The 25525-nt window shown below is 45.1% G+C and overlaps 1 protein-coding gene across 10 annotated transcripts in view; it reads right to left on the minus strand.

The window, feature by feature from the left end:
* The window catches only part of DOCK3 (dedicator of cytokinesis 3), a 739703-nt gene that overhangs the window by 31618 nt on the left and 682560 nt on the right, over positions 1-25525 (minus strand). For 7 of the 10 annotated variants that reach the window (XM_054483639.1, XM_054483636.2, XM_054483641.2 and 4 more), the window contains exons 33-40: positions 22501-22586; positions 19700-19726; positions 19474-19569; positions 14293-14353; positions 13683-13776; positions 11328-11476; positions 3536-3622; positions 2081-2185 (exon numbers count right to left, since the gene is read on the minus strand). In XM_054483639.1, the coding sequence (XP_054339614.1) occupies positions 2081-2185; positions 3536-3622; positions 11328-11476; positions 13683-13776; positions 14293-14353; positions 19474-19569; positions 19700-19726; positions 22501-22586 (705 nt within the window). The remainder of the gene's footprint in view (positions 1-2080; positions 2186-3535; positions 3623-11327; positions 11477-13682; positions 13777-14292; positions 14354-19473; positions 19570-19699; positions 19727-22500; positions 22587-25525) is intronic. The other 3 variants (XM_054483638.2, XM_054483642.2, XM_054483635.2) reach the window with 1 other exon arrangement.

Consider the following 25525-nt stretch of genomic DNA (forward strand, 5'->3'; position numbering starts at 1 on the left):
CCTACCTGTCAGAAAGCTCCAACAACCCTGAGACACTAATGTGTCCTGTGACATGAACATGAAAGGGTGGGAAACAGGTTGGACTACAATGGAGCATTCCTGCTTGGCAGAACAGAAACAGGGGATACCAGGGCCTGATTCTGTAATATCCAAAATAATGATGTTTTACAGTGAATTTTCATTTTTGATGTACAAATTGTGGATCTATACAGGAAGAAGAAAATGACAAGAAAGCATAATCTGAAAAGATAAAATGAGAAAAAGGCAAGTTACAAGACTAGAATCATTAGTTTGTCAAAGGACTTTCTGGAAATGCTTTTGGTTTCTAATTCTCGTACAATTGCTTCTACTTCTTTTGCTGACTTCCACCACTTCCATTGTTCTTATATGATCTATGCTGATGGGGCTAGCAAATATGCCACTTCTGAAATGCCTGGGCTGGATGGTCACTAGAGATGAAGGAGGCCCAGTCCTCTTAAGAAAGTCTCTCTACTCATTCCTGGCCGGGCGCATTGGCTCATGCCTGTAATCCCAGCACTTTGGGAGGCCGAGGCGGGCAGATCACATGAGGTCGGGAGTTCGAGACCAGCCTGACCAACATGGAGAAACCCCATCTCTACTAAAAATACAAAATTAGCCAGGCGTGGTGGTGCATGCCTGTAATCCCAGCTACTTGGGAAGGCTGAGGCAGGAGAATCGCTTGAACCTGGGAGGTGGAGGTTGCGGTGAGCCAAGATTGTGCCATTGTACTCCAGCCTGGGCAACAAGAGTGAAACTCTGTCTCAAAAAAAAAAAAAAAAAAAAGTCTCTCTAGTCATTCCCATTCTGCTACTAGAAACACTCCTGTGGAATAGAGTTAGAGCCTTCCTGGGGATCACAATTAGGCAGTGAGCTTGCTGTCCCTGTCATATTGCCAGTGCTCACACAGACTGTTTTCCCTTCTAGCCTAGAATGATTACTGCCCAAGAAAAGTGCAAGTTGACCTGCCTTACTTCTGCCATGTGGTTAGCCTGGACTCTGCCGCCAGCAGACTAGCTTTTTTTAAAGGAGCTATTAAGCCCGGTTGACTCTTGATGTGATAACAAGCTTGTTATTGTTCATTGGCTAACCCAATTTCTCCAAGAAGACAGGATCCCAAACATATCAAAGGGAATTTTCCCAGCTACTTGCTGAGACTTGCAGACAGTGAACTTTAGTTAAAGATATTGGAACTTGGGGTGATCAGAGATTAGGTCTCAACTGCTCCAGGGCCCACACATCAGGGCAGCTTCATTTAGACCATCTGAGAACACATCTCTATGAGATTCAGCCTATAGTGTATGTTGACTACTCCTGGAGCCTCTGAGTTGTGCTGAATAAATAAGAAAATCACAACTGGTGTCAGTAGATCTATGCTCAGTCATCCTTTCCACTCTTTTTATATTCTAGTTCAGCCTGCCAGGGAATGGTAGGGAGAAAAGGCTGTTGTCATCCTGGGTCAGAGAACTGGCTGCCCAGAAGAGGCTTTCTACAGCCAAACCCAGTGCTTGGCAGCTCCCTTAGGATCCTAGGAGCCACAGGCTGTGTTCTTCAGATTCTCTCATACCAGCAGTTCTCCATCCTGGCTGCACAGGCTACAGTGCAGACAGAGGAAAAACCATCATCTTAGATGACAAACCCTAAGAGGCCAGTCTACTGTTAAGGTCAGGGCTTTACTGGTGCCCTATATGGCTGAGAAGAGTCACAGTGGAGGTTTCAGGCACTGGAGGCAGAAGTTGGAAGGCACCTATGGCACACTCTTAGACCCTGGTCACTTCCCGAAGAAACTCCATTGATTTGGTAAGAAAGCCACCCTCACACATTCCTGGTAGCTACAGAATAACAGAGCAGACTAAAACAGAGTCTGAAGTTGGCAGCCAGTCCAGTCAAATAAAACCAAATGCCTGCTGTTAACTGGTCTATCCTCTGGAAAGAAGTATTCAGTAGAAAAGGCAAAAAAAGGGTTTGCCTTCAGTAGAAAAGGCAAAAAGAAAAGAATACAGGTTTTAAGTGAATTATGTATAAAATATAAAAGTTCTTGTGACCATCTGAATGGACTCACCCGAAGAAAGAAAGGAAACTTCCTGCCATAGAAGCCGACCCGGAAGAACTCAGGCTCCAGGCGTTGCTGCTCCATAATGTTGTCATAGTAGCTGGCCTCCATTTTCTGTGAATGAGAAAGGTCTTCAGGTTGGCTTGACTGCTGTTGGTATCCAAAGCAAGTTCTCCCAGGCCCAACTGGACACTGTCTTCTGGAAAGGGATCATGGCAACTCAATCTAGATAAGAAGTAAGTGAGCCTCTAGACATGACCAGCCTCTCTCCAGGGAGTTTCATCATGGAAGAGAAAGCCCTCCATCATCACTGTCTGATGGTGGGATGGGGACAGGCCTGCCCACTGCAGCCATGTGCAGCTGCTGTGAATGTCCTTCCTAGGGAATGGACTCAGCCCTATAGAGATCTGGGCTTACTGTACTTGGGAGGCACACTTTTAACATGGACATTTTCTGCCTGGGGATTTCTGGTTTTGACCAATACTCACTACACCAGTTGACCTCTGACTAGGTTGCTTGTAGCTGGCTACCAGCAATTCTCACAACCATTTTGCATCAGTCCAACTCTTGTTCATCTATCATCTGACTAAAGATGCTAACAACTGTAGTGAGGAAGGCTCAGATGCCAACAGCACTGGTACTCACTCCAAGTTAAGATATTTTAAACTTGAAAAGCTAACTAATATCCATGATGTCTAGCATTCCAAGGTCTGTAACTTTTTTACTTGTGGCTGACCTGGCTTCACATTCAGAAAAAAACTCACTGCAACTTTGATTGGGAAGATAGCTCTAATGTATTCAATCAAGCCAGCCTGCCAGAACTGGTTAAGAAGCCACTGCTAGAGGAACATGCCCAAACACCAATCTGGATCATAGAACAGGAGAGTTAGCCACAAGGATGAGGGTGCAGAAAGGGTGAGTTGAGACTGCTAGCCTCTTTTTTGCTGATGAAATCAGCAGCCATTATGATTCAGAGCACAGTATCAGCAACCAGGAAAAATTTGGTGCAGACCTTCAAAGCCCATCAGGCATTTGATTTAATTTTTTAATATTCTGCATCAAAGAAGGCAGCAAATACAACATGCTTAAAAGTGACCATAAGCAAAGTGGGGAAAGCTCTTAAAAAGATTTTGGATGAAGCATCCATAAACAAAACCATTCCAGGAAAAGCTTCTCTGTGAAGTTGAGCTGCCATCTCCTTCTTGAAACCACCATCCTATCCTGCCTATGCCACTTCTCCCTTCTCTGAGCACCAGTGGCTCTTGGGGTCTAGATCATACAATTATTTGTCAGGTGTTATTTTTGGTTTCCTAGTCAGACTGCAAGTGTCCTGAGGGCTGGAGTCTTGGCTTTTGTTTCTCTTGTATTGTCCACAGCACTAAACCAAGGGCTGGGCCCATAGAGAACGCTCATTTAGAAACTGATGCCAGTCAGGGCTGGGGTGGGGGGAGGGGCACAGCTCACCCGAATCCAGCTGAGGCTCTGGTAATCATAGAGGCTCTCGTACTGACACGCCAGCTCCCTGCACAGTGGGATCCCAAACTCCCAGCTCTGTGTCAGAAATAGAAACAGGGCTTCAGCATCTCATCCTCAGAATAGCCTAAGCCCACATTAAACACATCAGAAGACACACAACAAAAGGTCTCCCGCCAGCTCCAACTCATCTGTCACAAAGAACATATACCTCAAAACCAATTTGGGGGGCATGACACAGCTGTGTGGCTTTCTAGCTCAAGCATAGTTTTTAGGTCTCTGCTCAAATGTCTCCACCTCCAAGAGGCCTTCCCTGACTGCTTTGTCAAGAATAGGCACTTCCTTGTCCATTTCTGTTCTGTTACTATGAAGTTATCTTAATTTAAAAAAATTACGTACTTTTTTTGTTGTATTAGTCTCAATCAGATGGTAAACAGAATGAAGGCAGGGACCCTGTTTATTTTGTTCTCAGAGACTAGAACAATGCCAGGGATGTATCAGGTACTCAATAAAGATTTATTTGATGAGATAATGAAACACTAATTTTTATTTTTATTTATTTTATTTATTTGTTTTTCTCTTTTTTTATTATTATTATACTTTAAGTTTTAGGGTACATGTGCACAATGTGCAAGTTAGTTACATATGTATACACGTGCCATGCTGGTGTGCTGCACCCATTAACTCGCCATTTAGCATTAGGTATATCTCCTAATGCTATCCCTCCCCCCTCCCCCCACCCCACAACAGTCCCCAGAGTGTGCTGTTCCCCGATTAAGATCGTTTAAGCTCAGAAACAAGTATGGAAACCAAGAAGAAAATGCCCACTCAAGGACTTGGCAGTAGGTCTGACAATTTCCTTTATGGAACTATTTGACCTTAAATTAGGCTTCAGATGATCCTTGCCTAGTTAGATTCCAGGCTTTCTGTGGTATGGCTCCTGTTACAGCAACATGCCCATGCAACAGCCTGAGAGAAGGCTGCAGTGGCCTTCATTAAGAGGCGATATTATCCATTTCCTCCTTAAAAAAAATATATATATATACCTCTTTTGGAAGTCAAATTGTCCCTGTTTTCAGATGACATGATTGTATACTTAGAAAACCCCACTGTCTCAGCCCAAAATCTCCTTAAGCTGAAAAGCAACTTCAGCAAAGTCTCAGGATACAAAATCAATGTGCAAAAATCACAAGCATTCCTATACACCAATAACAGACAAACAGAGAGCCAAATCGTGAGTGAACTCCCATTCACAATTGCTTCAAAGAGAATAAAATACCTAGGAATCCAGCTTACAAGGGATGTGAAGGACCTCTTCAAGAAGAACTACAAACCACTGCTCAATGAAATAAAAGAGGACACAAACAAATGGAAGAACATTCCATGCTCATGGATAGGAAGAATCATATTGTGAAAATGGCCATACTGCCCAAGGTAATTTATAGATTCAATGCCATCCCCATCAAGCTACCAATAACTTTCTTCACAGAATTGGAAAAACTACTTTAAAGTTCATATGGAACCAAAAAGAGCCCACATTGCCAAGACAATCCTAAGCAAAAAGAACAAAGCTGGAGGCATCACACTACCTGACTTCAAACTATACTACAAGGCTACAGTGACCAAAACAGCATGGTACAGGTACCAAAACAGAGATATGGACCAATGGAACAGAACAGAGTCCTCAGAAATAATACCACACATCTACAACCATCTGATCTTTGACAAACCTGACAAAAACAAGCAATGGGGAAAGGATTCCCTATTTAATAAATGGTGCTGGGAAAACTGGCTAGCCATATGTAGAAAGCTGAAACTGGACCCTTCCTTACACCTTGTACAAAATTTAGTTGAAGATGGATTAAAGACTTAAATGTTAGACCTAAAACCATAAAAACCCTAGAAGAAAACCTAGGCAATACCATTCAGGACATAGGCATGGGCAAGGACTTCATGACTAAAACACCAAAAGCAATGGCAACAAAAGCCAAAATTGACAAATGGGATCTAATTAAACTAAAGAGCTTCTGCACAGCAAAAGAAACTACCATCAGAGTGAACAGGCAACCTACAGAATGGGAGAATATTTTTACAATCTACCCATCTGACAAATGGCTAATATCCAGAATCTACAAAGAACTTAAACAAATTTACAAGAAAAAAATCAAACAATCCCATCAAAAAGTGGGTGAAAGATATGAACAGACACTTCTCAAAAGAATACATTTATGCAGCCAACAGACACATGAAAAAATGCTCATCATCACTGGCCATCAGAGAAATGCAAATCAAAACCACAATGAGATACCATCTCACGCCAGTTAGAATGGCGATCATTAAAAAGTCAGGAAACAACAGGTGCTAGAGAGGATTTGGAGAAATAGGAACACTTTTACACTGTTGGTGGGACTGTAAACTAGTTCAACCATTGTGGAAGACAGTGTGGCGATTCCTCAAGGATCTAGAACTAGAAATACCATTTGACCCAGCCATCCCATTACTGGACACATACCCAAAGGATTATAAATCATGCTACTATAAAGACACATGCACACATATGTTTACTGCGGTACTATTCACAACAGCAAAGACTTGGAACCAACCCAAATGTCCATCAATGACAGACTGGATTAAGAAAATATGGCACATATACACCATGGAATACTATGCTGCCATAAAAAAGGATGAGTTCACGTCCTTTGTAGGGATATGGATGAAGCTGGAATCCATTATTCTGAGCAAACAATCGCAAGGACAGAAAACCAAACACCACATGTTCTCACTCACAGGTGAGAATTGAGCAATGAGAACACTTGGACACAGGGTGGGGAACATCACACACTGGGAACTGTTGTGAGGTAGGGGTAGCGGGGAGGGATAGCATTAGGAGATATACCTAATGTAAATGACGAGTTAACGGGTGCAGCACACCAACATGGCACAGTATACATATGTAACAAACCTGCACATTGTGCACATGCACCCTAGAACTTAAAGTATAATTAAAAATATATATACCTCTTTTGGTTAGATTGAGGGTCATTAGTTTACTTGATAATTTACCCAGGCTCCCCAACTTCTCAATACTAATAAAAATGTTTTATTATAGGAAATTTAAGCATATAGAAAAGTAGAGCGACTAGAAGAATAAACCCCTATCCATCATCCAGCTTCAACAATGACCAACTCACAGCCAATCTTGTATTATTCATACCCTATTCACTTATTCTTCCCCATAGTATTTGAAACAAATCTCAGATATAATTTCACTGGTAAATAATTCAGCATAAATCATTAAACATAAGGACTATATTTGTAAGAATACTCTTTGAAATAGCATCAGGGAGAAGGAAAACATTGTTTCATTTGGAGTTGTGTTTCTCAAAAGAGTACATTTTTCTATCCTTCAAAGAAATTAACACCATATGGATTGAAACCGCAGGACCAATTAAAAAGATTAAAACAAACCAAAGAGGTTTCTGTTGTTGTTGTGTGTGTGTGTGTGTGTGTGTTTTTTGTTGTTTGTTTGTTTTAGAAACAAGGTCTTGCTCTGTCACCCAGGCTAGAATGCACTGGCATGATCACAGGATCACAGTTCACTGCAACCTTGAATGCTTGGGCTCAAGAGATTCTCTTGCCTCAACCTCCTGAGTAGCTAGGACTACAGGTGGGGCTAGGTGTGTGCCACCATGCCTGGCTAGTTTTTAAAATATTTTATAGAGATGGGGTCTCGCTATGTTACCTCGGCTGGTCTCAAACTCATAGTCTCAAGCCATCCTACCACCTTGGCCTCTCAAAAGTGTTGACATTACAGGCATGAGCCACCATGCCCAGCCAAACAGAATTTTAAATAGACCCTGACTCCTTGCTTTAATATAATGCCTGTGCCTCAGTGAGCTAGAAAGCCTCTTGTACCCCCATTATCACAGCTTTCAAGGGGGCGTATATCAGTCCTCTCCAAGTGCCGCTTGGGCAGATTTCAGCAATGGACCCACAACAGGGTCTGCCTGGCTGGCAGCTTCATGGGGGCTAGCTAAGTTTACAGCTGAGTTGTATACAGACTTCTGGCCAGCCTGCCAAGAGCCAATCCATGGGAGACTGCTCATTTAGATGAATGGCTGTATGTGGGGCTAAAGATGCCCTGTCTGCTAACAGTAGCTTCCAGTAAAAAACAGGTCTTCTCCTTTGGGATCAATGCTCATCTATCTTGCCGGCATCTCTGCCCTAGCTTGTAACCCTGATGCTGCAAGGCACCCCTCTCCACCACAATTATCTTTAGAATGAGCCAGGACCAAAAATTTTAAGACACTCTGCAAACCTTGAGGGGTATGCTGGAACACTGGTGGGCTTGGGGGCTTTGAGAGCTGCCTCTGCACAGAGTTAGTAAATATACTACAGGCGCAATGCATCCCCATCCACATCTTTTGCCTTGGTTTCCCTCCTTCAGGCAGGAGGCAAAGCTAACTCTAAAACTCCCTACCAGTGTCTGAAATCCAGTCACTTCTACCAGCTCCTGCAGATTTGTGCTTTTGTTTTGTTTTGTTTCAGAGAGAGCTGCTCTGTCACTTAGGATGGAGTGCAGTGGTGCAATCTCAGCTCACTGTAACCTCCGCCTCCCATTTTCAAGTGATTCTCATGACTCAGCCACCCAAATAGCTGGGACTACAGGCGTGCGCCACCACACCCGGCTAATTTTTGTATTTTCAGTAGAGACGAGGTTTCACCATGTTGGCCAGGCTGGTCTTGAACTCCTGACCTCAAGTGATCCGCCCACCTTGGCCTCCCAAAGTGTTGGGATTGCAGGCGTGAGCCACCTTGCCTGGCCTAATATGTGCTTTTATATATCCTTGTTGCTCCCTCGCAGGGACAGCTCAAAAAGTTGTACTGACTTAGGGCTCATTCTAATCAAATGGCAAAGGAAGGGAAAAGCATGGGCCACCAGTCTGGCAGTCTGTTTGCACATTACATATTAGAAGTAACAGTCATTCCTTCAAATGAGTGTGGACCATGGTAAACCCTCAAGCAGGAGAGCCCAAGCCTTCTCCCAGAGAAGTGGCTGGTCTAGCCCTGATGGTTTGCTAGCCTCTGTCCAGCTTCTCCTCCTGCCTGCTTCCTCCACCTAGAGATGCAGGACCAGCTCTGATCTTCACATCACCCCTTCCTTCTCTCAACTCTCACCCTGCCACATCCTGTCTCTTTGGAGTTTCCCTCTCTCCTTGTCTGGCCTGGGAGAGCTGACTCTCTGTGGACCAGAGCCCAGTCCAACTTGTAGCAGGTTTGTAAGTCAACCACCTCACTACAGGAGAGAATGGCTCAGGACTAGGCTATGGCCATGTTATTAGCCATGGCTAATCCTCCTGGGTACCCAGGACATAAACATGGGACCAAGGGAGATTGTGTTGTCTAAGGCAGATACCAGAGAGCATGTGCCAACTTTGAGGGGTATACTGGAACAATGGTGGGTCTGGGGGCTTTGAGAGCTGCCTCTGCACAGAGGTAGCAAATGTACTACAGGTGCAATGCATCCCCATCTACATCTTTTCCTTTGGTTTCCTTCCTTCAGGCAGAAAGCAAAGCTACTCCAAAATGCCTTACCAGTCTCTGAAATCCAATCACTTCTCTTCTACTACTTTTCGTCCTTGTTCATTCTAAAGATAACTGGAGTAGAGGCCTTGGAGTGAGTGCCTTGGAGCAGCATGGTTACAAACTAGGGAAGAGATGCCAGCAAGACAGATGAGCCTTGATCCCACTGGAGGACATTTGTTTCACTGGAAGCTACTGTCAGCAGGCAGGGCATCTTTAGCCCTACATGGGGCCATCATCACCTAAATGAGCAGTCCCTATGGGGCAGCTCTTGGGGGTAGTGTCTGGAAGAAAAGCCAGGAGGGGCTTGCCTTGTGAGGTAGGGTGTGCTGGCAGTGTTGAGAGCTAGAAACTCACTACCTGCTCCTCCTTTCTTTCTTTGCCCTTCTCTTGTTGCCAAGGTGGCTTTTCTCCTGGTGCCAAGCATCCCTGCCCCACAGGAGCATTTTTTTCCCATAGCATCTGGGTTTTGCTTTTCTAGAACCACGGTTTTCTTCTTGAAAACTCAGAATATTTTCAAGAAGAACTGGTTAATCTCACCTAATAGTTTCATCAGGAGCTGAGGCACAGGAACAGACAAGGTAGGCCTCCTGTGTGCGCCTAAGACAGTGGGTCTGATAACTGCCCCTTTGAGGATGAGCTCATGAGAGGGCTCACTGAGTGGTCTCTACTCAGCATAGACTCTGCTCCTCCAGCAATTCAGGGCAAAGACAGGATTGCAGGAGAAGTGAGGAGATTCCTGAGAAGGTGGCCTATGGAGCCTCCTAGTCCTTCTCTCCTTCTTGTCCATCTACAGTACTCAGGCACACTTTGTGTTTTACTCCCTAGTCCATGTTAAAGTTTAATCCTGCTTTTCTATGCATTACTATAATGTGGGATGAAGAGGGGACCATCAATGCTCATGCATCCCACGGGTAGACTCAGTCAGATTAGGATAACTCTCCACTCTGTACTCTGTGCCCATGGAAAGAAATGAGAATGAATGCACTAGAAGCACACATGCGTACTCACACCATGCTTATGTCATGCCCTGTGAGCTAGGAGGGCTTGTTGGGCATGTGGGTGAGGGGCAGCTCCAGGTTAGCCAGGTGCCAGGAAAATAGGCCTAAAACTGCACGTGAGGGGCTCTGTGTCAGGCCCTGGATCAGCAAGGACCAGAGGCTTTGGGTCAGCATTGTGTGTGGATCAGTCGCATGGGCTGGCTGAGAGCTGAGCATGGGCATCCTTTCTGGGCTAGGTTACATAAGAGTTTCTGTGCTTTTGGAAAGGTTCTTGCTTACCAGTGCATTCTCTGTATGGGGAAATGTTTTCTGAGTGAATATTTTTGACAAACACAGAAGTCCCCCATGTTATGTAAAACTGAAGAATGTTTTCTGATTTATAGGCAAAAGCCATTAATGTTTAAATCTTTCTTTTTGATGAAAAAACTCATCTCAAAAACCAATTTCCATTTGAGTCAGGGGCTCAGCTACTGTAGTTCCATGAATGACCCTATTTCAGCTTTAAAATGTGCTCAAAGCTTAGTAAAGAGAAAATGGCTTTAACAAGTTTTTCCAGCACAAGGGCCACATCTAACAGTAGGTAGTCAGAGGGCCCCACGTAGAGCTCTCCCAGAGATGGGAGGAGAATGGCTGGGAAGTCCCAAGGAAGCCTAAACCAGTGTTGACAATGCTGCCAATCCCATAGAAAGTAGTTTGATGGAAAATAACCCCAACATGAGAGGAGCCCAGGCTGTGCTGTAGGGAAGGGAAATCTAAGAAAAGAACACATACCAGTAAGAGGCAGTTTAGGCCTCCTTTGGCTGTGGTTAAAATCCATTCATTTCTACCACTCATATTTTATATGGCAGCAGATTAGAAAGCCATATCAGTTCTTTAAGTAAATCCAGTAAAAACAAACAGGGTTCCAGAAGCCCCTGCTGTAGAAGCATTCGTATTTATAGATATGCAAAGCTGGTATGTGGGGTAGTCTCTAACACCTACAATCTGGATATGGCTTTCAAGCCACAGAATTAGGCTGTTGTCTTTTTCTCCCTCAGAGAAAATCATGCTGCCTCCACATCTTAGGCACATAGATAGGCACCCACCCACTCACCACCCCACACACTACCCCCTGCAGCTGCTGTTAACCCTATGGTGTCAAGATGCCATGCATCACAGCAGAAGCTGAAGGGCTAAAGAGCTTGCCTAATGATGCGTACCTTGCCTTTGTTGAAGTAGTGAATGATCTTCCGGCACAGTCCCTCCTTCCGCTGCCACTCTGTCTGCGATGGGTAGTGGAGGAATTCCCGTAGTGGCCGGTCCTCCCACTGCAGCAGCTCACAGTAAAGGAGCAGGGTAAATGCGGCCTCTGTGGGGACAGTCAGCACGGAGGTCCAGGGGCTTCCCTTGCTCAGGGGCCCAGGAGCAGCCTGGTGTCAGAGGACTATGCTGGGCAGAATGCCAGTGCAAGTCATGTGCAGCCCAGGTCAGGGACACTGGATACCAAAGATGAAACAGTAGGGCTGCTCAGCAAGCCAATAACCCTCGTCCGCAGCATGAAGGAGCCAAATATTCTGGTAGACACCTTCCTTCCATGGCCTGGTCACCTGTTCCGGCCTCCAGATTAATAAAGAATGGTTCAGCTACCCAAAAATCTGTGCACAGGTTGCCTTGCTTTGGGAGACGTTGACACATCAGAGAGAGCTCTTGGGTTCCTTTTTGCTCAACTGACTACAGCTTCCTTTCCAACCTTCTCAGAACTGGCTCTTAGGGCTCCATTACAAAAGGAACCTAAATTGATACTAGACCCAGAGTGAAGGGCTGGCAACATCTTACTCTATGTGTGGAACAATTAGAGAAGGTTATGTAAAACAACAGCAGTGAAATACCATGGCTCCCTACATTCCAAGGGATGAGTCATACTGAATCACAGCCACGGCTCAGGGGCCTCATTACACAATTTTCTCTCTTCTGTTCTATTTGTTCATTTTTAGTGGGCATCTCCTACTGGCAAGTTAATTAGTTCTAGCTTCTGTGCTTCTGCCTGGCTTTCAAGGCCCTACTCAAATCTACTCCCCATGACTATGAAGAATCTCATTTCTAACCATTTATTGACCCACTTCCAGTTTTAGCTAGGCCCACTTGCCTGTGTCCACTCTTTAGGCTCCTCCTCATCCTTGCCTCTTTGCCTGTGCCCTTGCCACTGGAACTTCCTGCCAAGGAATGTACACGCCTCTTCATGGGATCAGGAAGCCTTTTCTCTCTAGGGACAAGCCCTGTGGAACTCAGGGCCTCCCTCTGGAGCTTAGGAAACCATGGAACGTCTTTTTCTTCCTTGCCTATATTCTTTTCAGATGTCATTCCCTGAGCCATCAGAGACAAGGCTTAGCACTCTTTCTCTGTTAAAATCCCTGACCCAGCCTCTCAGTCATGGCCAAGTTCCCTAGGAGTTTAGCAAATGCTTCTACTGATACGTAACATTTATCAAAGTCTTTCTCTTCACTGCCCTCTCAGAGGGTTGTTGGGATCCTGGGTGCAAGTGGATGCAGAGAATGGTAGACTCAGCCCAGTCATTTTATTTTATTAGTCAGCTGAATTTAAGATTCAAAGCCCAGTCATTCATTTTAGATTTAATTCTTGCCAAGCTGTGCTATCAGATAAGATACCATCTATGCCAAACACTCTCTAACGGCTAGAGATAAAGAAGGAGGATTCTCTGTTTCTACAAATCTACCTAATTGCAATAGTGTTTGCAGACAAGGATAGCTTAAATTTCCTGGTCTATCACACAAATTCAAGTCCTATTGCCTAAGAGCTAAGACATAATGGCTGGTCACCACAGTGGAGAAAATGGCTCTTTGAGGGGAACGATGGCATAAGTCAATCAGACAGGACACACGTGCATGCACGCAACCCCGATTCAGCGTAGTTCTCAGTAAACAGATGTGACAGCCACTTTGAATGCTTTAAAATTTGTTCTAGTTAGAAAAGGCCTTGATATTGGATTAAATTGTAGATACAATGAAAGGAGCCCTGTCTGGCCTGTCAAGAAGTCAGATGAATGTTCTTCATACTCTACACTGGGTGCACAATGTGAGGCTGCTATGCAGTTGCAGGGTCTGAAGAGCCTAGCCTGCAAGGAAGGTCTGCTAGTGAGTTCTGGAAGTTCCAGGGTTAGGGGGATATTCCTTTTTATAAACTTAGCTCCAGCTTTGAAAGTCCTAAAAAAGGCTCTCTGTTCATAAGGAGTGACAGTGAGCTCAGGATGCTCTGAACCTGGTGCACCAGAATTTGGAGGTCACCCTTGAGACTTCAGAGGGGTGGATAGGAGGGAAGAAGAGTGAAACAGCCTCAAGTAGCAGATGACATGGCACAAAGGCACAAGTGGAAGTTCTGCCTGCTTTCTCTCTGCCACAAAGGAGTTGAGGGAAATGAGTGACGTGAGGGGATAGCACAAGCCCCAACATTCTGCTGAGATCTGGCAGGCACCAGCCTGAAGCCTTTCTCTGCCTATTATACAAATCCCTTCAGTTTGTCCTCATGGTCAGGCATGGCTCTCTCTTCTCCCCACTTACCTGTGTAGTTTTCGGCCTGCAAGTGCATGTCACAAAGCTTATGGATGTAGCGGATATACATTTCTTCCTTGTTAATCTCAGATTTGTAAAAATTCTACAATAAAGAGAAGGAAACACCTGTCAACTACCTGTGGAAGCCATAGCCAAGCTCTGGGCAGCTGGCCAAAGCCGTGGATGTGCTGGGCAGGAGGGGGAGGGCAGGCCCTGGAGGCAGACAGCACCAGAAGGAGAAAGCACCAGCCAGAAGGAACACCTGCTGTGGGTGGAACCACTGGCAGGTCTATGGGAGCCCTGGGTAGTGTTAAGAGGAAAAGCATCAGGGCAGATGAGGAGTCAGGGTTGACTGTGAATTGGGGTATGTCAGGGTTAGTGGGTCCTTGCCAAGAGGCCAGGCTAGAGTTCTATCCAAAGAGAAGCTCGTTTCATTACTTCCCCAAGTAGGAATGTGTTTGGGGAAGTGCAGGCCTCTAAGATACCAGTAACAGGGCTGATGTCCTGATTCAAACCCTTAGGCCTGCAGCCATGTATTGTAGAAGGGCCAAGCCAATCACAGTGCAGGACAGAAACCATTTCAGTAGGCAGAGAGAAGTCAGGGCCCATGTCCTCTCACCATCAGGTTAACAGTGCAGCCGATCTTCTTATTCTCTGTTTCCTCTCCTTTCATGCAGTCCCTGGAAGAGAGAGCACAGATGAGCACCAGATATGAAGTGGGGCCTTGAGACAACACAAAGAACTGTACTATCACTGGGGCATTAGTATGACCAAATCCCAGATTGACATGGCCTCCAACAGGAACTGCTTCCATAGATAAGGACTCTACTGTGAGCTCCTTTAGCTTTGGAACCACTCTCAGGGCTCAAAGATCTCTGTTCAACTGAGCCCCTTATTCTGGTGGCAGAGCACAGAGAGAGCCCAGAGCTACTTCAGGGTATTAAGTGGCACCTACCAATGTCCTTGGCACAAAAGGGTGTATGAATTAAGTGGAAGGCCAAATCCTCAACTTCCCAAAAAGGGAGGCACAGAATTCTCCTTAAAAGGCAGGTTTCATTTTGTAGGAGTGCTGAATAGAAGCCAAGACCCTCCACTTCACGGCCCTAGCTTCAGGGCTCTGTACATGTTCACCACCTAGTTGACATTTCTCCCTACGGTTTCCTTCCTGTGTACTAGTGTTTGGAGCCATCTATCACCAGAAGTAGCAGGTCTCGTGCTTAAAGCATCAGCCAGGACTGAGCTGCATTCATACCTAGCAGGGTCTGGGTGTAGGAGGGATCAGGGATGGCCTGTGAGAGACAGGAAAATAGGAACACTGAGAATGGATCTTTTCCAAGATAGGGAGAGGGTTGGTCAAAGCCAAGCTCCTCTAGAAAGGAGCAGAAGCCTGGCACAAGGAGATGAAGGAGAATGAGAACCAGACTGGTGAATCCAGCAAGACATCTCCTATGCCAGCCAGAGTGCCATCTGCCTGATGTGTCTCCTTCCATAGCAGCCCACACTGCTATAGAGAAGATCTAGTTTCTTGTGCAGCTGTGTATTAGCAGCTCTGGGGAAGAGCTGCAGAAAGGGGTTTATACAGATTTCTAGGGTCAGGTTGGAGAGTGTCTTTGGCTTTGCTCCACTGACAGGCACAGGGCCCAGTGAAGAGCAGTACAACCGGGAGTCAGGGTCCCTAGGCCAAGTCACTGAGCCTCTGGATGGTCATTTGACAAACTCAGTTCTCCCCACCTTCCCATCATGCAGAGGAAGAACCTTGGGATGACTTCTTTGAAAGAAAAGGATGTTGAAAATCCATACTCCTCTCATGATATTCTGCAAAGCCAAATGTCCTTCCTGTGGAAGTCTCCTGTCAGAGTTGACAGGTTTGTGAGGTTTGGAACCAAGGCCCTCCTTTCTAGGGGGGTTTGACCTATCAGCACATTCACCACATAAGATATTTGGTTCCTATGTAGCCAGACATGAGGGTCCTGAACATCCCTCTGCAGAACCTGTCCCTTTAGCGCTAGCAGGGCCAGGAAGCTGCTTGACTTTTCGAGGAGTGAGCCTGAGGTCAGATGGCCAAGTTGTTCCAAGCAACCCACACAATGGTAGAAGGCATCTGTCTCCCCAGTAAGTTGGCCCCATGAAGGGCAGTGAGATCTTACCTAGCCACTTTGGCATTTAGTGATTTGTGTTTTCTATTAAGCATCTGAAACATTTACCAAGGATTAACTTCTATTTGGCCATAACCAGAACTTCATAGCTAAGTCCCTTAAACAGAAAGGAACTGGCCTCAACACTGTGATACCAGGGGCATCCTACACACTTCTGTGCTCTATGACTGCTTCTCCTCTGCACTGCTGACAGCAGACTCTTTTTTTGTGTAGCTCTGCATCACTTCTGTGTGGCTACTTCATGGTGGATGCCTTTTAAAGTCTGACTTAGGTGCAGCTGTTGCTTTCCTCTTGCTCTTTCTCTGAAGCGTAAGCAGGGAAGACTCCAGAAAGAGGCTTCTGAAGCATCTGGCTCACCTGGGTAGTGGGCTGGCTGGGGACTACATCAGTGACCAGGAAGCCCTCATTGCAACCTGAGGGGCCTGGGAAAGGCCGGCTTCATAACCCTCAGTTGCCCGTTCCAGGTAGAGGTTCCACTTTGAGCCACAAGGGCTTGGCAACTCTAGCTCTGTCCCTGTCTGTTCCAGGCACAAAAAAAACCCTTCTAGGGCTCTGCTTCCTAACCTGGGAAATATAGTTACTACCAGTGAGAATCTTCATGTCTGACACAGAGTGTCTGAGATTCACACAAAAGTTAAAGACATTGATATAAAAGTTGAAGAGGTATTCCTCTGAGTATCTAAAGTTTTGCCAGTGTAAAATTGAGTCTTACATAACAGGTTCAGGTAATTCTAGAGTACAATCTACTGATTATTTGTTTAATCAATGTATATATTTTAAAACTTTGTATATATTTTTAAAATGTATATATTTTAAAACAAAAAGGAAAATTATTTTTTCCTTTTTGTTTGATGTCCTTCCCTTGAGTCATATCAACAACTATTTTCTTTTTCTTTTTTTTTTGAGACAGGGTCTCATTTTGTCACCCAAGCTGGAGTTTAGTGGTGCAATCTCAGCTCACTGCATCCTCGACCTCCCCGGCTAAAGTGATTGGCCCACCTCAGCCTCCAAAGTAGCTGGGACCACAGGTGCATGTCACCACGCCTGGCTACTTTTCCAATTTTTCATAGAGATGGGGTTTCGCCATATTGCCCAGGCTGGTCTCAAACTCCTGAGCTTAAGCAATTTGCCTGCCTTGGTCTCCCACAGTGCTGGGATTACAGGCATGTGCCACTGTGCCTGGCCAACAACTCTTTTCTTAGTAAGTTCTTGAACTAACTGCATTGAGGTAGAGGAAAAGAGTTGCTTGGTTCCTGCATGTTCTTTCCAACAAGTTTATCACTCATTATTTACTATGCACCTGCCAGGAGCTGGCCCCCATACAGGGGAACAGGGAGATAAGGACAAGGTTCCTATCCTCAAGGAGCTGGTCCTCTTTTGTAAGGTAAGACAGAAAGATGACAAATGATCATCATTCAACATATGCACGGAAAGGTAAGCTCCTGGCTTGGGAAAGCTTCCTTAATAGGGGTGAGTTGGAAGACCACTCTTGGGAGAGAACACAGCATACAGAGAAACCTGAAGGGAAAATACAAGTGATTAAGTGGTGACAACATGGACACAGAGATAGGGCATGGTTCTTGAGTCAGCTAGATCTGGGTTCAAATTCTAGCAGCGGTACTTCTTCTTTTTTATTTTTTGGCTTTTTTTTTTTTTATACTTTAAGTTCTAGGGTACATGTGCACAACCTGCAGGTTTGTTACACATGTACACTTTAGTTTTCTCCATGGATAAAAAGAATGAGGATGCTTATGTGATTAGAGAAAATGTATGTAGAACACTCATGTGGTAGATTTTCAATAGACAGGGGCCATCATCAACATTATGCGGTTTCCTTGCATGTTAGCAAGGAGCAACACTGGGAGGCTGGGGTGTAGGGCATGAGTACTGGGGACTAGCAGAAGATTGGTCTGGAGAAGTGAGCAAAGGCCAGTAATGCCATATTAAAGACTTTGGACTTTTTGTAGATACCACCACCGAGACAAGAAATAGAGAATGAAGTTGGTTTTGGGCATGAGTTTGAGCTGCTTGTAGAAGGCAGCTAAAGAAATCAAACAGGCAGCTAGAACAAGGTCTTGGAGCCTAAGAAATTATTTTCTGCTCCTTCGTTAGGCCACGGTGAATAAAGCCAAACTTCAGAAAATGTTTTGGAAAGGGGGAGGTGCAGCGCTTTGCCCACCTCTCTTCCCTGTCTAATTGCAGCTGCAGGAGAAGCTACCGACCTGGTGTGAACAAAGAAGTCTCCTGCTGTAAAAGGGGCCCCAAGGCCAGCTTTGAACTCGAAAGGCCCAGGAAAAATGGGCTGAAGTTCGCACAAGCATAGCTGTGCTACAGAATGGGGGGATGCTTAAGACGTGAGCACATTTCTCAGGAATTCCATTTCCATATCCAGGCCAGTGCACTGGACACCTGAATCTTTTGCATAGCAGCATCTTCTACTTCAGCAGCAACTGGAGCCAGGCTTAACTCTCCCATTTCCTGATCCATGAGCTGAAAATGCTCCCCTCATTTGGCATTTGCACAGCTTATAGCACAGAGAAGGCAACTATTGCTTGGAGCTGGGTTTCATTTATCATTTCTCCTCACCTTCCTCCAGGCTCCCAAAAGGCACCTTTAGCTATCACCTGAACCCTGCTGAGAGAATGAGTAAGGCTGCAGTTGTGGTTTCATTGTCATGTTTGGACTAATGCAAAAGCCATGATACAACTGAGAAGGCAGACTTTCATTAAGAAATTCTAATTCTGGCTGGGTGCAGCAGCTCAGGCCTGTAATCCCAGCACTTTGGGAGGTCGAGGTGGGAGGATCACTTGAGCCCAGGAATTTGAGACCAGCCTGGGCAACACAGTGGGAACTTGTCTCTACAAAAACAAAAAAACAAAAAATTAGCCGGGCACAGTGGCATGGGCTTGTAGCCCCAGCTACTCAGGAGGCCGAGGTGGAAGGATCGCTTGAGCCTAGGACTTCGAGGCTGCAGTGAGCCATGATTGCCCTCCAGTCTGGGTGACAAAGCAAGACTATCTCCAAAAAAAAAAAAAAAATTCTTATTCCACATGAACTCCCAGACTGAACATAATATGAAGATCTCTGAGCTCACAGGCTGTTTCCTCTAATCTATTCTGGCCACGACCAGGGGACAGAAATAAATAGATTTTAGATAAAGAATATAGGCATTGAAAAGTGGGGTCCCTAGTCCCTGGAAAAGCCAACTTCAAGTCCTCCAGGTGATACTTCTCTGCTCATCTGCCATATGGTTCTGAGGAGGGTCTGCACTAAGGACCTACTGCTGTTCCCTGCCCTGCTCTGGAGACAGCTTTACTCTTCCCTCTTGCTGTGCCCATTCCTCTGAGCCTTGACCCTTCTGGATGGAAGGCCAGATGACTACATGTCCCTGAGATCCCTCCAGGGTACATGTGCCCACATTTTAGTGGGGAATCCCAGGAGGCCCTAGCCTACCCCTGGGAAAAGTCTCTGTCTCTGTCTCTCCTTGGTCATCAGCAGATTCCTATTGACTGGTGATGGCACCCAATATCACAACAGTCCTCCCCATGAAGGGCACATGGTCTCAGTTTTCAGGTCAGGGGGATTCCCTTGCTAGAGAGAGTATCCTGACAAGGGAAGAGGGGAGCGGGTGGCTGAGAAGATACCTGTAGTCAAGAAGACGTTCCATGAGACGGGTGACTGAGGTCACAAAGGAAATGCCGGTCTCGCGCCATGTTTCTTGTTCAACTTTCTCCAGCAGGCTATTGGTGGACGGGTGGAGAAAGCAAACACAATTCATGAGCCTTCTCCTGGGCACAAGAGTGAAGTCCAAGAGCCCATGGAGGCTGTGATGGATCTGGAGACAGCAGACTTACCACACTGCAGTCTTACCTGGGGTAGGGCCCAAACAGCTGGGTTCTACTCCATGCAGCAGAAAGCAAAGATAAGGAGGTTACTGAACTGGCAGCAACAAATGAAAACACATCTTCTATTTCCATGTACAAGTTCCTAAGGATGCCACTGAGGTGGGGGGAGGGAGGGGCTCGGCTCCAGCCACCTTAGGCATACACTGTAACTCACTTCTGTTCTGTTCTGAAGGAGTAGTTGAACAAGAGCCCACTGAGGGATAAGCCTGACTTTGCCAATGGCTGACTGTCTTTATCACTGCCCAGAGCCATCCTCACCAAGCTCTGTTTTTCAAAATTTTAATTTTTCTTTTTTAAGATGGGGTCTTGCTATGTTGCCCTGTCTGGCCTTGAACTCCTAGCCTCAAGTGATTCTCCTGCCTCGGCCTCCCCAAGTGCTTGGATTATGGGCATGAGCCACCATACCCAGCCTAAACCCATCACCTTCATGGAAACTAAGGGAAAGATCCCACTAGTCTTGGGGCCCCAACATGAGGGAAAGTGAGCAAGTCCAGGAGCTATACTTGGCCATCCTACTGTCACAGGGAATGCTCCCAAGTGAAATGTGCCAGAGCCAGGAGCTAAATGCCCAGGTTCTTTTCTTACTTGACAACCCCATGCTCCTGGTACCTCAGGGCAGCCCCTGGCTTCTCCAAAAGCCTGGCTTCTGAGATCCTCTGCCATCCCACAGGTCTTTCCTAATGGACAATGACTTGAACTCTTTCTGCTTGTTCCAGTGATGAGCCCAGGTCCATCCTTCACTCCTTACAACCCTATTCCTGATTCCTTTCCACACTATTCCTTGCTCTCTAAGGTCATGAGAGTCACCTGGGGTGGCAGACCCAGCTAGGGGTCTAGCACTGGGGACTCAAACCCACAGCCTGACTGCTGTTAATGCTGCTGCTACAATGATGACTGTCTCCTTGCACAGAACATACTTCCTAGGCCAGGCTTCTGAGAAAGTGAGGGTTTTCCAGGTGACTCCTGTTGTTAGAGAAGGTAAGAACACTGAATCTGACTTCTGTGGCTTTATCCGTTGAGAAATGTACCAGCATTTTTCGATTGTGTTCTACAGAGGTCTCTGTCCTAGAGGACAGGTGGAAATGTTCTGTGAGCACACAAGCATGAAAAATTGGGAAATGCTGATCACTATACCCTCCTTTTGGAGATTTTTCATATCCTTTTTTTTTTATTTTTTGAGATGGGGTCCTGCTATGTTGCTCAGGATAGTCTCGAACTCCTGGGCTCAAGCAATCCTCCCACCTTAGCCTCCCAAGTAGCTGGGATTACAGGTGCGTACCACTGCACCCGGCTCATATCCTTTTGCACAACAAAGGCTTTGAGAAGTCCTACAATAAAGAGGCTTGTTCAATTTTGCTTAGTTGAATCCTTTCTAAACTAATTCACCCATGATTTACTTTTTTTTTTTTTTTTTTTTTTTTTTTTTTTAGCATACCTACAAACAACTTCCAAAAGCACAAATTGGAAAATGCTGCTCCATGTTATCAGTGGTTCTCAGTTCTTAGACTGATTTTAAAAGAGCTTATAAACATGATTTGGTCAGGTAATTAGTAACTGCAGATTATTTTTGTACTTTTTCCTTTGTAGTAGTCATTTGTTAGTGGCCAAGGAACACTGCCTTGTTTCCACAATTAGACAAATCTTCGGCTAAAAAAGAAATACTAAAGTATGGATTCGTTTTCACAAATTATAATTATTTAAATTTAAAATAAATTTACATTTTACCTCATGACTCCTCAAGAAACAAAATGGGCATAGTATAGCAGAAAGACTCCCCCATTTTGAAATTAGAAGATCTGGGCCCTCCTTCCAGAGCTGCCTCTTACTGATCGTGCAACTGAGTGCATGCTGGCACTTCCCTGGGCCCAGTTCTTTATCTCTCAAGTGGGAGGGAAGATAATTTCTACTCTGCACACCTTGCAAGTATGTCATGAGGATCAAATAAGGTAAGAAATGCCAATACATTTTGCACACTAGAAAGTTCTAAGCAAATAGATAGTATTATTCCTGAAAAAATATGCTAGAAGTTTGTCTTCAAAATGGTACTAAAACAAAGAACATCTCAAAGTTGGAAATAAGTAAGATGGGGAGGGTATTCTAGAGCTGTAAATGTCTTAAGATTTCATTTTTTAGGAAGATAAAATAGCAACATCACTATCTACTTGGGAGGGCCACAGTTCCCCTGGGTCTCTTCAGGTCTCTTGGCCTCCATCAACTCAAGCCAGAAACCATGGAATGGAGGACCCAGAAGAACCCTGACATCATTCAGTACAACCATCTCATTCCACAAACATGAAAACTGGCCTGGAAAGAGTGTTGCAGCTTGTTCAAGAGCTCACTGCAATGTTTTTCAAGCTGATTGTACTACCTTACAAAGCAGGGCAAACAGGAACCTGTCTTTCAAAGGAGGATTTATCCCCCACCTTGAAATGCCAGCATTGAGCCCAGAACTGAGTCTCCATGAACCATCTGCCCCCCATCCAGATGCAGTGCATGTTATGAAGACATACAATGATCCTTTTCCTGTCAGCAAATCTAGGAGCTCAGAGATTACCTGTTTTCTATCTTTTCAGTCAACTATGGGAATCCCTGAAAGAGCTTGGTTTCTTGTTGACAGAAGTTGAGCATTGCTACCATCAGGAACAACCCAGGTCTCTCTTGATAACCAACCTCTAAAGCCTGCCAGTGCAGTTGCAACCTCTACTTTTCATTGGCCCACTTCATCCCATCCCCCAGTGTGGTGTGCCTGGGGCTGGAGCAGCTTACAGTAGGCTGAAGAGCTCCCTGTAGCTCTCGTCACCTTTCCCTTCTGACACCATGCTGTCCAGCTTGTCAATCAACTCGGCCTCCACCTAGAAGGAAGCAGAGACTTCATAAACTTGAGATGACCTCAGAAGAAGAATGGGAAATCCAGTTCCTGTGGTGGGTGAGGATGGTGGGAAACTAGTTTCTGATCCTGTCCTTGCTCCAAAGAAATCCTAGGGAAGACAGTATCTCACCTATAGCACCAAGAAACCACTCTGCTCCCCAAATCAAGAAGGCCTCCCACCCTAGTGGTTTGAAAAAGAGGACTTAAAAGTCTCAGGTACTCTTTCCAATCTAAGGGCAAAAGGCAAGGATTCCCTACAGAGAAAAGTACTTTGGATTCAAAAGAGGCCTTTTTCAGATGTTTTTTCCCCCTTTAAAAACATTAATTCAAAAGAATTTGTATGCATAAAATACATTTGGTTAGAACTTTACTCTGTATTCAGCCAGTCAAAAAGGATGCTTTCTGGGGAGCTTGTCCTCACTCTAATGACTGGCATTAAATGGAGCTGAATGAGATTTGAGTGTTTCCTCCAGAGAATTTCCTTCAGGATAACAGGCTCTATTGTTTGTACCCACAGAACCTAGAGCCCTTGAGGCTGCTGTTCCTATCACTGGACCATCACTGGGCCCCTTCATTTGTTATTGGATACCTAAATCATAAGGAGCAAGACTATATTTGTTCCTACCCCGTGGATTTGCAAGGGCATTCAGCAGTACTCAGTCACTTTTCTTTTTTTTAAATTTAATTTAATTTTAAGTTCAGGGGATACCTGTGCTTGATTGTTTGATTGTTGATTGATTGGTACCTGTGCCAGGTTTGTTACATGGGTAAGCATGTGCCATGGTGGTCTGCTGCACCTATCAACCCATCACCTAGGTATTAGGCCTCAGATGCGTTGGCTATTTATCCTGATCTCAGCCACTTTTCTAATAGGTCTCACTGGATTTACTCTGCGGTGAGAAACTGGTTGTAAGTGATATGATATAAAATTGTTTTAACCTTTTATTAACCTTTATTTATTTATTTTGAGATGGAGTCTCACTATGTCAGGCTGGAGTGCACAGGCGCAATCTCGGCTCACTGCAACCTCCACCTTCCAGGTTCAAGCGATTCTCCTACCTCAGCCTCCTGAGTAGCTGGGCTTACAAGCATGCATCACCATGCCCAGCTAATTTTTGTATTTTTAGTAGAGATGGGGTTTCACCATGTTGCCCAGGCTGGTATTGAATTCCTGACCTCAGATGATCCACCTGCCTCAGCCTCCCAAACTGCTGGGATTACAGGTGTGAGCCACCACGCTGGACCCCTTTGTTAACCTTTAAACTGTGGTACTGTGATATTATTTATTATTTCATATAAACAAAAAAGTCACGGTATGGCTGCATGAAATAACGTACTATAAACAGAAGCCTTTCTCACTCTACAGAGAGCAAAGAATCCTAAGGCTAAGAAATAATAAAAGAATAACTGAATTAGTAAATTCAATGAAGGCAATTAGGGCCTCTGAAGTCTGATGACCCGAAAATGAGGACAGAGCAATAAATATAGCCTCTTTTTTTTTTTTAATAGTGGTCTGCTACATGGCCAGGGCAGGGATGAGTGAGTTGCTTGAATATACATTTGAGAAGAAACAGAAAGTCTGAGACCTGGGGTCCTTAGGGATTGAAGCCGTCTCACTCTCTCTGTGTAGAGAAGAGGCATAAGCAGGGACTTGCCTGGGGTTATGTCAAGTCAGGTAGAGCTGCATCTAGAAGCCAAGGTGGATTAGTCCCACTTCAGAGCTTTTCTTGCCTCACTGGGTCAACCTGCTAGCTAAAAGGCCCCCAAGAGACAGGCCTGATTATAACAAGGGATCTCTCTTCACACACGGTGGTATAGGTAGATTGTGCCTTCAGAACAGAGCAAAAACATGGGGAGGGGACCTGGAGCAGCAGAGAGTACAACAGTGTAAACAGGGTACAACAGTCCATTGGAGCCTAAATGTTTCTCAAAATGGGTCTCTGGGCCAGCAGCAGCAGTTTTACCAGAGATCTTGTTAGAAATTAAAATTCTCAGGCCTCCTCTAGTTGTTGGATCGGAAACTCAGGGTGGGAGCACACAAGCGGTGTTTTAATGAGTCTTCCACATGCTTCTGATACCTATTCAAGTGTTTTGAACTTTGTATTAGGCAAAGAAGCTGGTGATGGGGCTGGATGTGGTGGCTCATGCCTGTAATCCCAGCACTTTGGAAGGCTGAGGCGGGCAGATCACCTGAGGTCAGGAGTTTGAGACCAGCCTGACCAACATGGTGAAACTCCATCTCTACTAAAAATACAAAAAAAATTAGCCAGGCGTGGTGGCACCTGCCAATAGTCCCAGCTACTCAGGAGGCTGAGGCAGGAGAATCACTTGAACCCAGGAGGTAGAGGTTGCAGTGAGCCGAGATCGTGCCACTGCATTCCAGCCTGGGCAACAGAGTGAGACTCCATCTCAAAAAAAAAAAAAAAAAGCTGGTGATGGAAGGATATGGGGGACATTACATAATCACCCCTACAGAGCTCATAAAGGAGAAGTTATTAGGAGAAATCTAGAAATCTGAAACATGGGACACTGAATATCAATGCATGCAAAATCAACATCTGTAAGTCAAACAAAATAAGTTCTTCAAACATATTATGTCATAATTAGTGACACTGACCATCAAGTTTGCAGTTACTTTTATTCCATAGAAACAATACTCCTGAAGTGACATCTTCATTCAACAAATATTTGTCCTGTGATATAATGAGCTGCATAGTTCTGATATTTACCTCTCTAAGCCCAAGTTTCTACATTTGTGAAATAGGAATGGTGGTAACATTCCTCTTTGGTGTCACTGTGCCATGGATCTTGGGAAGTACTCAATAAATGCTAGTTTTGATTTTCATCTCTATGAGCCTACCATGTCCCAGGCACCATGGTGGGTTCTGAGATATAAAAATGCACAATAAATAATCCTGGTCC

This window comes from Pongo pygmaeus, chromosome 2 (genome assembly GCF_028885625.2).
Source record: "Pongo pygmaeus isolate AG05252 chromosome 2, NHGRI_mPonPyg2-v2.0_pri, whole genome shotgun sequence".
In the NCBI taxonomy this organism is placed as follows: Eukaryota; Metazoa; Chordata; class Mammalia; order Primates; family Hominidae; genus Pongo; species Pongo pygmaeus.